At 39.4% G+C, this 14,792-nt stretch overlaps 1 protein-coding gene across 1 annotated transcript in view; it reads left to right on the forward strand.

The window, feature by feature from the left end:
* Positions 1-4,076: 4,076 nt before the first annotated feature.
* LOC124867812 (probable phospholipid-transporting ATPase IIA) overlaps positions 4,077-14,792 on the forward strand; it is a 54,440-nt gene continuing 43,724 nt past the window's right edge. The window contains exons 1-5 of the mRNA XM_047364445.1: positions 4,077-4,314; positions 9,724-9,868; positions 12,550-12,663; positions 12,862-12,970; positions 13,793-13,851. Coding sequence (XP_047220401.1) covers positions 4,247-4,314; positions 9,724-9,868; positions 12,550-12,663; positions 12,862-12,970; positions 13,793-13,851 — 495 coding nt within the window. The 5' untranslated portion in view covers positions 4,077-4,246. The remainder of the gene's footprint in view (positions 4,315-9,723; positions 9,869-12,549; positions 12,664-12,861; positions 12,971-13,792; positions 13,852-14,792) is intronic.

A 14,792-nucleotide genomic window follows, 5' to 3' on the forward strand; every position in this document is an offset into this window, starting at 1 on the left:
TAGACAGGGTGTCCGACTAAAACTGGGAGCTGGTTCCACAGGAGAGGAGCCTGATAACTAAAGGATCTGCCTCCCATTCTACTTCTAGAGACTCTAGGAACCACCAGTAAACCTGCAGTCTCAGAACGAAGTGCTCTGTTAGGAACATATGGAACAATCAGATCTCTGATGTATGATGGAGCTAGATCATTAAGGGCTTTATATGTGAGGAGGATAATTTTAAATTCTATTCTGGATTTAACAGGGAGCCAATGAAGGGAAGCTAAAGAAGGGGAAATATGATCTCTCTTTTTAATTTTCATCAGAACTCTTGCTGCAGCATTTTGAATCAGCTGAAGGCTTTTAACTGCATTTTATGGACATCCTGATAGTAAAGAATTACAATAGTCCAGCTTTTGAACTAATGCATGGACTAGTTTTTCAGCGTCAATCCTGGACAGGATATTTCTAATTTTGGCAATGTTTCGGAGGTGAAAGACGGAAATCCGCAAAACCTGTTTAATATGGGATTTAAATGACATGTCCTGGTCAAAAATAACACCAAGGTTTTTTTATTTTATTATCGGAAGTCAATTTAATGCCATCCAGGTTAAGTGATTGACTAAGCAGTTTCTTTTTTAAAGACTCTGGTCCAAAGACGACAACTTCTGTCTTGTCTGAATTTAGAAGCAGAAAATTTAAAGTCATCCAAGTTTTTATGTCTTCAAGACATGCTTGTAATCTGTCTAACTGGTTGGGTTCATCAGGATTTATGGATAAGTAAAGCTGAGTAACATCAGCGTAACAGTGAAAATGTATTCTATGCTGCCTGATAATTTGACCTATTGGAAGCATATATATAGTAAAGAGAATTGGCCCAAGTACTGAACCCTGTGGTACGCCTTTCTAAGAGAATATTATGATTGGCTGTATCAAATGCAGCACTGAGATCTAACAGAACCAGTACAGACCCAAGTCCATTATCTGAGGCCATAAGAATATCATTAGTGACTTTCAGCAGAGCTGTTTCAGTGCTATGATGAGCTCTGAAACCTGACTGAAACTCTTCAAACAGGTCATTGTCATGACAGGTGCATATCTCTGTTTACACACAAAGACATGCACCTGTGTGTGTCCAATTGGATGGAAAGAATTTGTGAACAGAATTTTTAAGGTATATGTACAGATTCTTAGTTGTATTCACCACGCACTGAATTAAATTCTTCCGTTGTAGTTCTGGCTGTATGTTTAAGGCCACTGTCTAGCTGGAAGGTGAACCTCTGCCTTGCTGTCTTACTGGTTGCTTCCAGGATTGCCCTGTATTTAGCTTTATTCATCTACCCATCAACTCTCACCATCTTCCCAGTTCTTGCTGCATGATTCTGCCATTAACATGGTTCACAGTGGGGGTGGTGTGCTCAGGGTGTTGTGTAATATGATTTAATATAATATAATATAATATAGTCAGTCAGTCATTTTCTACCGCTTATTCCATAGTGGGTCGCGGGGAAGCTGGTGCCTATCTCCAGCAGTCTATGGGCGAGAGGCTGGGTACACCCTGGACAGGTTGCCAGTCCATCGCATATAATATAATATAATATAATATAATATAATAGCTTGATTTAATCAAAAGGCAATGTTTTTGTGTTGCTGAAGTGTGCACATCATACTCAGTATTATTATTGTTTTGTTTATTTTTTAATGAATGAGCAGTCAGATTGGTTGGAGTGTCTGTACACATACATTTTCAAGTCTTGCCTCAATTGGATTTAGGTCTGGAATTTGACTAGGCCATTCTTACACATGAGTGTGCTTTGATCTAAACCCCTCCATTGGATCTCTGGCTCCATGTTTAGGGTTCTTGTATTGCTACAAGGTGAACATCCACTACAGTCTCGTGTCTTTTTAGCCTGTAACAGGTTTTCTTCCAGGTTGCAGGATTTCACCTTTTTAATCTCAAGTCTAACCAACTTCTTTTTATTTGATTTTGGTCTCATCTGACCAAAAAAACATTTTATGTTTGGTGCCTACTTGGCTGCAAACTGCCAACTAGACCTTTATGGCTTTATTTCAGTTTTTTTCTTGCAACTCTTCCAGAAAGGCTAGATCATTGGAGTGTACTAATAATACCTGTCCTATTAAGAAATTCTTCCACCTTAGCTATGTATCTCTACAGCTCCTCCAGTGTTACCTGGATCTCTTTGCCTTCACTGGTCAATGTTCTACTTCAGTTCAATTCAGTTTATTTATATAGCGCCAATTCACAACACATGTTGTCTCAAGGCACTTCACAAAGTCAGGCATACATTTCAATTAATCCTAACCATTGAACAGTGCAGTCAGACTCAGTTATTTATTCAAATTGGATAAAAAGTTTTTCTGTCTAAGGAAACCCAGCTGATTGCACCGAGTCAGAGACTTGTAGCAGTCACTCCTCCTGGATGAGCATGTAGAGACAGTGGACAGTCACTGGCGTTGACTTTGAAGCAATCCCTCATACTGAGCATGCATGTAGCGACAGTGGAGAGGAAAAACTCCGTTTTAACAGGAAGAAACCTCCAGCAGAACCAGGCTCAGTGTGAGCGGCCATCTGCCACGATCGACTGGGTTGTGGCAGATGGCCGGCATGTCAGTTTAGGTGATCAGCCAAGTCTTGGCAGGGTTTCAGTTGTGTCATACACTTTCTATTTTAGGATGATGGACTGAACCTTGCTGTTTTAGAAAGCTTAAAGCTTGGCATATTGTTTTATAACCTATCCCTACTTTAACTTCATCACAGCTCCCTTCTTCCTGAACCTTCTGCTGTGTGTCTTCGTCTTCAGGATGCTATTTGTTCACTAATGTTCTCTAAAAAAAACCTCTGAGACCTTCACAGACCAGTTGTATATACATTGAGATTAAATTACACACAGGTGGACGCTATTTACTTATGAGGTGACTTCTAAAGGCAACTGGTTGCCGTGAATTGTATTTAGGGGTATCTTATTGAAAAGACTTCCTTCAGCAGTCCAGAAACAGACTGTTGGGGTAACTGATCACTCTAAATTGCTCTTGGGTATGAGTCTGTGTGTACGTAGTTGTTTGCCTTATGTTTCTCTGTGTTGCCCTATGATGGACTGTGGATCTGTCCAGGATTTAGTAGATAACCCTTGGAGATAGGCAACTGCAGCCCCCATCCCCCCAGACGCTCGACAAGGACAAACAGGTAAAAATAGTGGATAAATGGATGGATAATCTGGTCTACTCTACTAATCTACTCTAGACTGCATGGTGCAGCAGTGATTAACACTGTTGCCTTGCAGTAGGAAGGTTCTGGGTTTGAATCCCAGCCTGGGCTCCTTCTGCATGTAATTTGTCGGCTGTACATTCTCCCCGTGCATGCGTGGCTTGTCTCTGGATACTCCAGCTTCCTTTGACATGTCATAAACATGATAGGTCAATTGGTCTCTGAGTGTGTGTGTGTGCGCTCTGCCTGTTTCTTTGTCCTGTGTGTCTCAATGTTGCCCTATGATTGATGTACCCTGCCTCTTGGATGTAGGCACTAGCCACCTCATGACCCTGGATGAATAAGCGGGTATAGACAATGGATGGATACTATTCCAGTCTTAGGAACCACCTTACATTATTTAGATTTTTCTTGATTTATTTATTTATTTTATTAAATTAATCAACATCATGGTCCAGGTGATAATGTAAGATTCAGTACTAAAATCTAAACCATTCAACTGTAGCTCTGCCTGTATGTTTAGGGTTGTTGTCCTGCTGGGAGGACACAAGTCTCTTGTAGCCTCTAACTCTTTTTTTCCAGGACTGTCCTGTGTTTAACGCCACCCATTTTCCCATCAACATCAACCTGTCGTTACTAGAATCCCCACAGCATGATGCTGCCACTACCTTGTTTCAGAGTGGGGATGTTTTGTTCAAAATGATATCTACTTTTTAATTGAAAAGAAAAACAACAACAAAAAACACGAAAATATTAACTATACATTTTTAGTTGGTGGTTGATTTTTATCCAAGATATCCAATCATTTTTAAATACGAACAGTATTATAATTTTGTTACTTTCTCTTTCCGCCCCGATGTCTGTCCCCAAACACCCGCACGACTGCAGCGCCGAAGGGCTGTCTCTCTGTCCCAGCACCGCCAACCTGCTGGCTGGCTAAACGTCCTGACTGAGTGACAGCTAGCAGCCTCCGCCCAAGACAGAACCGCGACAGCCAGGCTGACTTCTTCCAGCTCCTACCTGCCACCGGGGGCTGCAGGAATGACCGACAGTATCCCCCTACAACCCGTCAGACGACAAAAGAGACACGACAGTAAACACAGGAATGGGTAAGGGCGTCGGACAGCTGCGTAATGTCAATGTTATTTGTGATTTTTACTCATCGAGTTTGGCTGTTGTCCGTTAGTGTGTGGTTCGTTTAATTGTTTACACCCCCCGCGTCGACATCGTCTCAGAACCTAGCTAAAGCGGGTCTAGTTTTTTCTGTTTATTATGGTTGAAAACGGCTAACAGAATCAGGCTTGCTCACATATACATTTCGCTATTTGTTGTTAGCTAGCGTTAGCTAAACTCCGTGAGACATCCTTGTTCCTGGGTGCAGTTCTTGTAGCAAGTGCATTTGACGCCCATGTCAATATTTGCTCGTCTAACAAGACTTCACTCTCGCTAATGAACAGAAAACTCGGACATAACTCGTGTAAAACAGCGTCTTCAATTCATAAGGCGACTGAACAATTCTTTACGAGATTTGTTTTTGCTGTATCGCATCTAATAAGAGCAGGCCCCATTACTGACGATGGAGAAGCAGGAGGCAGTGCTGACATGTTGCCCACACACTGAGGCTGGCATGGTGATGTTTATTTGCGTCTTTCAATACTTGAATAGATGCAAATGAGGCACCAGCATGGAGAAGGTTGCATCAAAGCAAGTAAATAATTAATACCTCAGTCCGAGAATCAGAAGTCAGTTTTAGTATTGTTTTTTCCATGATTTGTGGCACCTACTGATGATAAAACCCAACTAATTACTATTAAAGCAGTATTTATGTTAACATTTTGGACTTAAATGTCCAAATGTTGCAAAAACATAGAAATCTAATTCTCGAAAAGAATAAAATCTTGAAATGAAATGTCTGTAGGAAGCCTGTACGGAGGCTTAAAACAAAGAATCAAGCATGCAGTCAACAATCCCAATTGAAAATGTTCAGTTAAGTAATTATGATTAATATAATCAAGTCATCCTGACATTATTTGTGTACTAGGGAATCTTTCTCCTTCAGACGCTGTGTGGGAGGTGGAAAAGATCTGCATGAGTCACCTGATGTCTCTACTGGCTCTGGGTCAACTTGCCCCTTTGCCAGTACCTTACTCCCATTTCATTCCCACGTGTTGATATTTTGTCTTTTCACTCTTCCATTTCCTATTTTTCCCACACATGTACCTAAACTCGGCTGCACGTTATTAGAAAATCTTGTGATGGCGATATTGGAAAATATTGCGATGGCAATTGCAATATATGCCTGTTTTCTTCTTTCGTCTCTTTCTCATCTTTGCTTCCATCACTCTGTGACCTTTAGCATTTTGGACAATGACATTGTGTCTGACGGGAGCATTAGCTGCTTCCACGAGACTCTGTCTAACTGGCTAAATTTTAGCATGAAAGATTCAAGCTCAACACTTGAAATATATTAGTCAGAAATTATTGAACTCCAAACAGTCCAGCAAAATTAATATTGCACACACTGATGTTACGCTGAATACAACCTTAACTTAAACCATGAAGTATTAGAAGCTAAAAATGTCGTTTTTACCATCTTCTGCAACTTACACATAAAACAATAAAACAATATTATTTACAATAACTGCTAAATGCCATATCTGCATTTTCACACGCTTTTGTGGTTTATTATTTCTACTATCAGTACTTCTGTCCAATAATGTGTGATTTGTCCTCATTTATGTACTGAGTTCAGTACTGAGTGTGTTACGCAGTCGGAGCTGCTCTGCTGGACCAACCTGTTGACTCCATTTTAGAACTGCCCATCATTCTATATTTTAATATTTTACATAAAGGCTACAGATTTATAGCCAACATAATGGTAAAGGTTTTAACTGGTGATCCTTCTTGATAACTAATTATGAGTTTATCTTTAACAGCATAATTGTGTCGGAGAAGTAACAAAATGTGTCCTTGCATGGTGATAAATACGCCTCCAGTAGGAACATGAGCCATGCAAATGAACTCCTTAAGTAGCATAGCTGATGAAACCGTCAAGCCTTTGTTTGCTATTCAGTGTGTTTGAAAATTTAAGATTGTCTTTGAATGTTGAAAATGTAAACGTCTACACTACAATTCATAACGGTGGTTCATATTTCGCTTGTAGTCCGTTTTATTTCTCAGAATCTCTTACTGTAAGGTTAAAGACAGGTGAGCTCAGGTTCTAAGTGTTTGGTTTTGGTAGAGCGTTGATAATGACCTTCCTTCTGCAGAGAAGGTTAACATTTATATACATGACTCTTAGCTTAGTCCAGCACTGCTCCTTCTGCATGTGTCTGGCTGCGGAACAGTGGAGCATTTAAGGTGACAGTTTCTTTAAATTGTACACTCACCGGCCAATTTATTAGGTACACCTGTCCAACTGCTCATTAACGCAAATTTCTTATCAGCCAATCACATGGCAGCAACTCAATGCATTTAGGCATGTAGATATAGTCAAGACAATATGCTGCAGTTCAAACCGAGCATCAGAATGGGGATAAAGGTGATTTAAGTGACTTTGAACGTGGCATGGTGCCAGATGGGTTGGTTGAATATTTCAGAAACTGCTGATCCACTGGGATTTTCACGCACTACCATCTCTAGGGTTTACAGAGAATGGTCTGAAAAAGAGAAAATATCCAGCGAACGGCAGTTCTGTGGGCTCAAATGCCTTGTTGATGCCAGAGGTCAGAGGAGAATGGTCAGACTGGTTCGAGCTGATAGAAAGGCAACAGTAACTCAAATAACCAGTCGTTACAACCAAGCCATGCAGAAGAGCATCTCTGAACACACAACACGTCGAACCTTGAGGCTGATGGGCTACAGCAGCAGAAGACCACACAGGGTGCCACTCCTGTCAGCTAAGAACAGGAAACTGAGGCTATAATTCGCACAGGCTCACCAAAATAGAAGATTGGAAAAATGTTGCCTGGTCTGATGAGTCTCGATTTCTGCTGCGACATTTGGATGGTAGGGTCAGAATTTAGCATCAACAACATGAAAGCATCGATCCATCATGTCTTGTATCAACGATTCAGGCTGGTGGTGTAATGGTATGGGGGATATTTTCTTGGCACACTTTGGGCCCCTCAGTACCAATTGAGCATCGTGTCAACGCCACAGCCTACCTGAGTATTGTTGCTGACCATGTTCATCCCTTTATGACCACAGTGTACCCATCTTCTGATGGTTACTTCCAGCAGGATAACACGCCATGTCATAAAGCACGAATCATCTCAGACTGGTTTCTTGAACATGACAATGAGTTCACTGGACTCAAATGGTCTCCACAGTCACCAGATCTCAATCCAATAGAGCACCTTTGGGAAGTGGTGGAACAGGAGATTCACATCATGGATGTGCAGCCGACGAATCTGCAGCATCTGTGTGATGCTATCATGTCAATATGGACCAAACTCTCTGAGGAATGTTTCCAGTACCTTGTTGAATCTATGCCACCAAGGATTAAGGCAGTTCTGAAGGCAAAAGGGGGTCCAACCCGGTACTAGCAAGGTGTACCTAATAAAGTGGCCGATGAGTGTAGATGATGATTTGCATATTTCTAAATATATTGTCTGTGGTACAGATCAGAAAAAGCCTTAAATTAGTCATGTATTACAGTAACATAATATCACACTGAAAGCTTCAGGAACTTCTGAAAAGTCATCCCCAAGTTTCCCCTGGGGTATAAACAGGGGTGAAAGTGAGCCGGTACGGTCCGGTACTGCGTACCACTAAAAGATTCTGCGCCGGTACACAGTACCGGGAAGAGGGAAGAACAGCTGTCTGCTATGAAGCCGTCATCCAGAACCAGTTATGGCTGCAAAAATTCACGAGCACACAAAGATCAGATCCGCTACCAATAGGCAGTCTAAAACACGACTTAATCTGCTTATAAATATAATTATTTTCTCCTCATTCCAACTAGTTTCTGAACTGTCCTGCTATGCTGGAGCCTCAATGCTCTTGCTTTGCTTTTCTCCCCTTGGAGTTCGAGGCTTTTATGAACGTCCAGCGTTTAAAACGAGCACCGCTATGTTTAATGTCTGTCTGCTTGCTGCTAAATACCCCAGTTAAAAGCAAAGGGAGAGAAACTAGTTGTGGTTCATGTTATTTTGCTGAATTACGACAACACAGTACAGCTCGAAAACTTATGACCAGAGATTTCACATACGCTACACGAGAGCGCATGGGCGCTTACTTCCAAAACAGAGCGGTTGCCAAGGAGATCGGTGCGTTCGAAAAGACGGAAACTGAAGATGAAGTTATGCATCAGAAAATGGTTTATCATTGTTTTATACATGGCAGTTCTTTAACAATTGAAATATATATATAAATATTCTACATTGTCAAGTGATTGTAATTTCTGCCTTATACAGACAGCCTAGTTACATTTTAATTATTTTGAGTTGGACTTTGCTGAGATATAAATATATATATATAACTACTTTCAACCCTGGGTATAAATATGGATCTATAGGCATTTTTGAACTGCAGGAACTTTTTCCTGGAGCCAGGGTTGTTTTATGGTGCCGTTAGATCTTTCAGTTACACCTTTTAATTGACTTTGTAATATTTACACAAGTTATGAATTTTAATCGCTACAACAGAATTAGTTTAGAGAGATCCTAGTTTCATTGCTAGAAATCATAGCTATATGTTAGTGAGGCTCAGTGTGAGCCATGGCACTATTTTGCACCCCAACGCCTGCAAGAAATGGCCAGGGGAAATTTCCAGTTCTGAGGGGAAGAACATTCAGGGCTGCACGTTTGTCTTGCTACCACATGGAGTGAGCAGGATAATGAGGGAGGTAAAAAAAAAAAACTCTGCAAAACTCACTGCTGGAGATCTGCAGCAAAGAGTGCCATGTTGGGGTGGGGTCACAGAGTCTCCATAGCAACCATTAGATGTTATATACATGGTAGGTGGTTGTTTGAGTCAGGACAGGAAAAAACCTTTTCTGTCCCACCATCGCAAATATAAGTATGCAGAGTTTACTGAACACTACTGGGACTTTAACAAGAACACTGTGCTTTGGTCAGATTAGACAAGCTTTTCTGCAACAAACACTCCAGATAAGTCTGGAGTGAGTAAGAGATGACACAGGATGTTGGATGCTCTGGGAGATTGTGGAAAGACAATGGATCAAATATCTTGTTTGCTTTATGCTCTGACCTTGTGAAATATTGAAGGAGAAGGCTGTCCAGAAGTTCTGTCCTGTTTGCTAAAGTGGTTGTATAAAGTGTAAGCAGCAGGGGAACCAATAACTGTTTCTCTACTGACCCCACTGAGTAAATGTCCTGAAATTAAAGGTTGGAAATTTCTTAATTTTCTGGTGTGAGATAGTGATAAATGTAAAGGATTGCTGTAGTTACCCTTATTGTTTTTATAATTTTCTGGTTCACATCACAGTTTCTGCTAAGAAATGTTGTGAGTGAATTTGTTCCTGCTTCTTCTCTTCCCCCCCCTGTTACTTTCAGGTGCTGCCCGTGGTCAAGATGCTGTGGCATGGGGGACTTCCGTCCCCGTACCGTGTGGCTCGGCCACCCAGAGAAGAGGGAGCAGAGGTACCCGAAGAATGTCATTAACAACCAGAAGTACAACTTCTTCACCTTCCTTCCTGGGGTTAGTGTCAGTCAAAGGTTGCCTCTTCACCTTTCCTCTGTTTAACCTCGCCCACCTCCTTCAGGCAGACCTGAGTTCACTGTCAACATGTTTTAAAGGAATTTGTAGTCCTAAAACATGCTCATCTTTTTCTTTAGTGTAGTTCTAGTTTTTTTTTTGGAGGTTTTGATGAAAATTAAGTCCCCCAGACTCATTTCAGTCAGGTCAGAGTTTAAAATATGATTTTTTTTTTTTTTTAGTTTTGGATTTTTAAATAACTCTTAGGAAAACTGTTAAACCTTTTAAGGACCAATAAGTGTTTAAATAAGAGCTACATGGTCTACATGTTTGTGTTGCTTAATGCACCTGCTAATCAGTTCAATAGAAGTGGCAAAGCTTACGTTTTTTAACCAAAAAACATAGACAAGAAAACGCTAATAATTATAGTTCAGATGGAAAAAAATTTAAATGGACAACTTTTTATTAGGTTTGAGTCAAACCTTTAATCTCCTATTCTTTCCTATGATTTTTAAATTAATTAATGAACTGAATTAACCAGAAATAAGAGTTTGCTTTATCTAGTTTTCTTAGAGGAAAGCTCACTAAGTCATCCTTTAGCAAACACCTGGTGTTGATAGAGAGGCCTAATAGTTTGCATTAGCTATATTTGGACATGTGGACTTGGACTTCTATATCCAAGTCCCATGAGCTGTGTTTTTGATCATGGCATTTTACTTTCCTGATTTCCATATTCTCATTTGCTTTCTGGGCATCCAGTTGTCTTAAGATATTGTTTGTGTGTCTGTTTATGCCGTCTGAGATTGAAAGTAGTTCAGATTTGTTTGGGAAGCAAAGGACAAGAGCAAGAAGGTTTTGCATTGCAAATTGGGATGCTTTTTATGTGCTTGTTTTCATGTCAAGATGTTGTTTCCTCCAGAAAATATGGCAAGCTTTATGCTTCTGCAGGTTGGTTGCTGTGCTGCCGTGAAGCAGAGTAAAGGCACAAGTTTTCTCCTGGTTGTAATCTCGCAGAGAGGCGGTAATGAAAGGGGGCAAAGCTGGAGTGTGTGTGTTAAATTTAGGATCACACACTGGGGGATGAAAAGCAGATATTTCCACATCACTACAAGTTTATCAACCCATGAAGAGTAAAAAATAGTTAGGTTTGAATCAAAATCTGTGAAAATGTTTAATCTACACACATTTAGACAGTCATATTGCTACTAAGTTATTTTTATTGTTGTGGTAATCTCTTATTATTTCTGGATATACAGTCATGTTCGATGAATTAGTATATTACTGAAAAGTGCATTTGTTTTATTAACTCAATTCACTAAATTATTAATTACAGACAAAAAGATGTTTTAATGCCTTTATTTCTGTTAATTATGACTATTTTCCCCCAAAAAAACTGATTAAAAACATATTTAAGATTAGAATATTACATCAGACCAATTAAAACAGATATTTCAGGAATGTGGGTTTAATGAAAAGTATGTTTAACACCTGCTTAAAGGTTGTTTTTTTTTTTTTTTTCAAAAGGTGCTTTTAATCTGACGAACAAAACTCATCGAGATGCATCTTCTAGTTTTAGTGCAGCAAACGTTATATATCAAATATGCATCGAACTGAATTTAGTGTATTGTTTGTCTTTATCGGTTGATGTGGTCAGGTCTCCACTGGGAGTCATTTTGTATGGTTTAAATGTTAGAATAGAAAAAACAGTTCTTACAAATAAAGGCAGTTTATTGGCTATTGAACATGTTTGTGTTGTCATACTCCTGTTTTTTTTGTCGTTGTAGCGTACTCAACCAACAGTTGGGGTGGATAGTATCTTCTGCTTTTATTTTGTGGCTCAGCAGCTGGAAAGTGTGAGAACCACTTTGAGGAATATTTAAAATTAGTTTTTTCTTCTTTGACATATTGCAGCTGTCTATAAATAAAGGATCACAATGATGGGTTAAACGTAAGTAGGGACAAATTCCTGTTTAACACATTCTACAATAAAACTATGGGCTGCTTTTACAACTTCTAGCAATTTATAAGACATTTTCCCTCAGTAACAAATAATACATTATCATAGTGTCTGCTTTTCAGCGTCAGGTTGTTTTTATGAAAGCATATTCCTATAGTAGCCTACAAAACCTCTCTGTAGCTGTAGTTTTGGTATTCATACCCTGACAAGTATTAACCAATCACATACTGTGTTTATAATGCAGGTTAATTAACCTCCAATAAAATGCAAATTGAGAATTTATCTAATTACTTTAATTAGCCAATGTAAATATTTAGTGGTGCAATTACCAATTGAAGCTAAAATGTAACAATTGTTTTGTTTTTCATCAAAGTTTTATTTTACATAAATGTTTGCTTATAGATGTACCACCAGCCAATCGCTGTTGAGCTGGATCATGTCACATTATGATCTTGTGCTGAACCAAACCTCAGCAGATGCATCAATCAACCAGCTAGACCCAGAAATATTTGAACAATTTCTCGATTTGATTCTAAATAGAGCTCCTAAATCTTTTAAGATCGTTGTCAAAAAAAAAATCTAGTTTTCGCAAGATATGAAGATTATTATAGCAGACCTCGCTGATATAACATCAGTGTTGTTGTACAATGAGAAAAGACGTAGCTGTGATTTCGTAAATGTTAAGTAGTGTTTCACACCGTCCCTCCTCTCTGCTCTGTGTCCTCAGGTGCTGTTTAATCAGTTTAAGTACTTCTTCAACTTGTACTTTTTGCTACTGTCCTGCTCTCAATTTGTCAAGGAGTTACGCCTAGGTGCCCTCTACACCTACTGGGTCCCTTTGGTATGTTGCATTCCACTAACTGTTAATCATTGTAGTTAGTTCACTTCATTTCCTCAGACATTAGTTGTGTTCACTGCTTCTGCAGAGCATGTCTCTGGTAAGGTTATGTTGTTTCGGCTGCTCCACTCTTTGCATTGCATGTATAAAAGTTTATTCAACAGAATCACTCTAATTGTAGCATTTCCCTTTCTTGTCCAGGGTCTTGTTTTGTTTATCACCATCATGAGAGAGGCAATTGAAGAGATAAGATGCTACCTTCGAGACAAAGAAGTAAACTCTCAGGTTTACAGCAAGCTCTCAACAAGAGGTGAGAAATAAGCCTAAACAGCTCAGCTTACGTTTGTCTTTGCTGATACCTGCCTGTTATTTGTTCCCCTGGATCAGTGCCTTCCACTAACTGTAGGAGGTTTGTCCTATTAAAACTTATTGGGACTTGAGGAAATGGTGGGTAATTCAAAGCAGACATTTAAAAGTGTACATAAGAGGGCTTGGAATAAAGTGGTACCAGCAATAAAAAGCAGGGGACCTCTTGTGGTTTCCATCACTTTGCCTCTTTGATGTGGCAGCTTGTTTTAGCCATAAACACAATGACTGGTTGCCTCCATGATGGCAACCCCTGTGCATAATTTGTGGTTTTATAGAATTTTATGGTGTCAGTACTTTGTATAGTGCTTATTTAACACTGAAACAAACTGGTTGGGGTTACTTTTTCTTAAATTAAATGTTTAAGGCCACAAATAGATATTTGCAAAAAAGCTACATTTTATTAACGCAGCACAAAAAAATAAATGTTCAGAGCAGTCATGTGAAGTCCTGAAAGCCAAAATGCATAACAATATCAAGGCACTTTAATGTCTTACATATGCTAAGCCAAGAGGTCACAGCACAGTTCAAGGGTCAGTGATCTCCTCCAAACAATTTTGCCTGTTCGCTCCAAGTGGAATGAGTGAAAAAGGCTCAACTCCCCCCAACATTCTTTCAAATCTGCATGGAGAGCAGCTTTGGCATCCTGGACATCAGTTCACCTAGAGGATACATTAATGTCTGACTGATACTAACTGATAAAAGAAAATTAATCTGCATACTTTCACTATGTTAATACTTCCCTTACTTCTATTCTGCATTTCAGGCACCGTGAAGGTTAAAAGCAGCGGCATTCAAGTGGGCGACCTTATAATTGTGGAGAAGGTTTGTTGAAGATTGTTTGTTGAAGGTTTTGATGAACATCTGTGAATAGTTGGGGCCCTTCAGGACCGTTGAACCACCATTTATGTGACGGCCAATAACGAGCTGGGTTGTTAATCATCTGCGCCCCACTGGTGACCAAAGTGGAAGGAGTTAGTAAAGATTTTGTAATCGTGTGATCAATTCTTAGCTTCGGCCTGTCAAATCTTACTACTCATACCAGAGATGTAAACCTAAAGTGGCTCTGAGTTTCTAACACAAATTCAGTTAAGTAAGATTGATGTAAATGTCTTCTTTTTTGATTTCAGATATAGTTTAAATTTTTGTGCTGATTTGTTTCCTTGAGGAACAGATACTGCCCTCTTTGATGAAGCATAAGAAGAAAGTTCTCTCAATAGTTTAACTAAAGATTTTGTTCCAAATCATTTAATTCAGTTATTCTCACTGCTCCCTATAAGGGATGGGTTAAATGCAGAGGACAAATTTCGTTGTAATGTACAAGTGCAATGACCAATAAAGATGATTATTATGATTATTATTATTTCAATTTGCAGATTGAGAAACATCAGCTGTTACTGGCTTTCTGTAACTATCTTATATTGAGTCTTAAATATAAATCGGGATTTAAATTAAATGAGTTGAATCTTAATTTAAAATATTTAATTTAGAATAGCTTCTTCCAGTGATCGCAAGAGGTTGTGCACACACGTTTTTGTTAAACCTTTTAGCTTTGGCTGCAGAATTCGGGTGTTATTACGTGACCAACCTCGTGATGCAGGGACGCCCTGTTGAAAGCAATTCATCCTCAAACATTCATCCTTCCATTCAGACCTGCAACTGTTTCTAAAACTGGCCTGAAATATGTCTTAGCAATCATAATCAACATGTTTTTGTTACATTATTCACTACCTGCTTCTCTTCATCACATGGGAGGTGTGTATTCA

This window comes from Girardinichthys multiradiatus, chromosome 1, assembly GCF_021462225.1.
Source record: "Girardinichthys multiradiatus isolate DD_20200921_A chromosome 1, DD_fGirMul_XY1, whole genome shotgun sequence".
NCBI lineage: Eukaryota > Metazoa > Chordata > Actinopteri > Cyprinodontiformes > Goodeidae > Girardinichthys > Girardinichthys multiradiatus.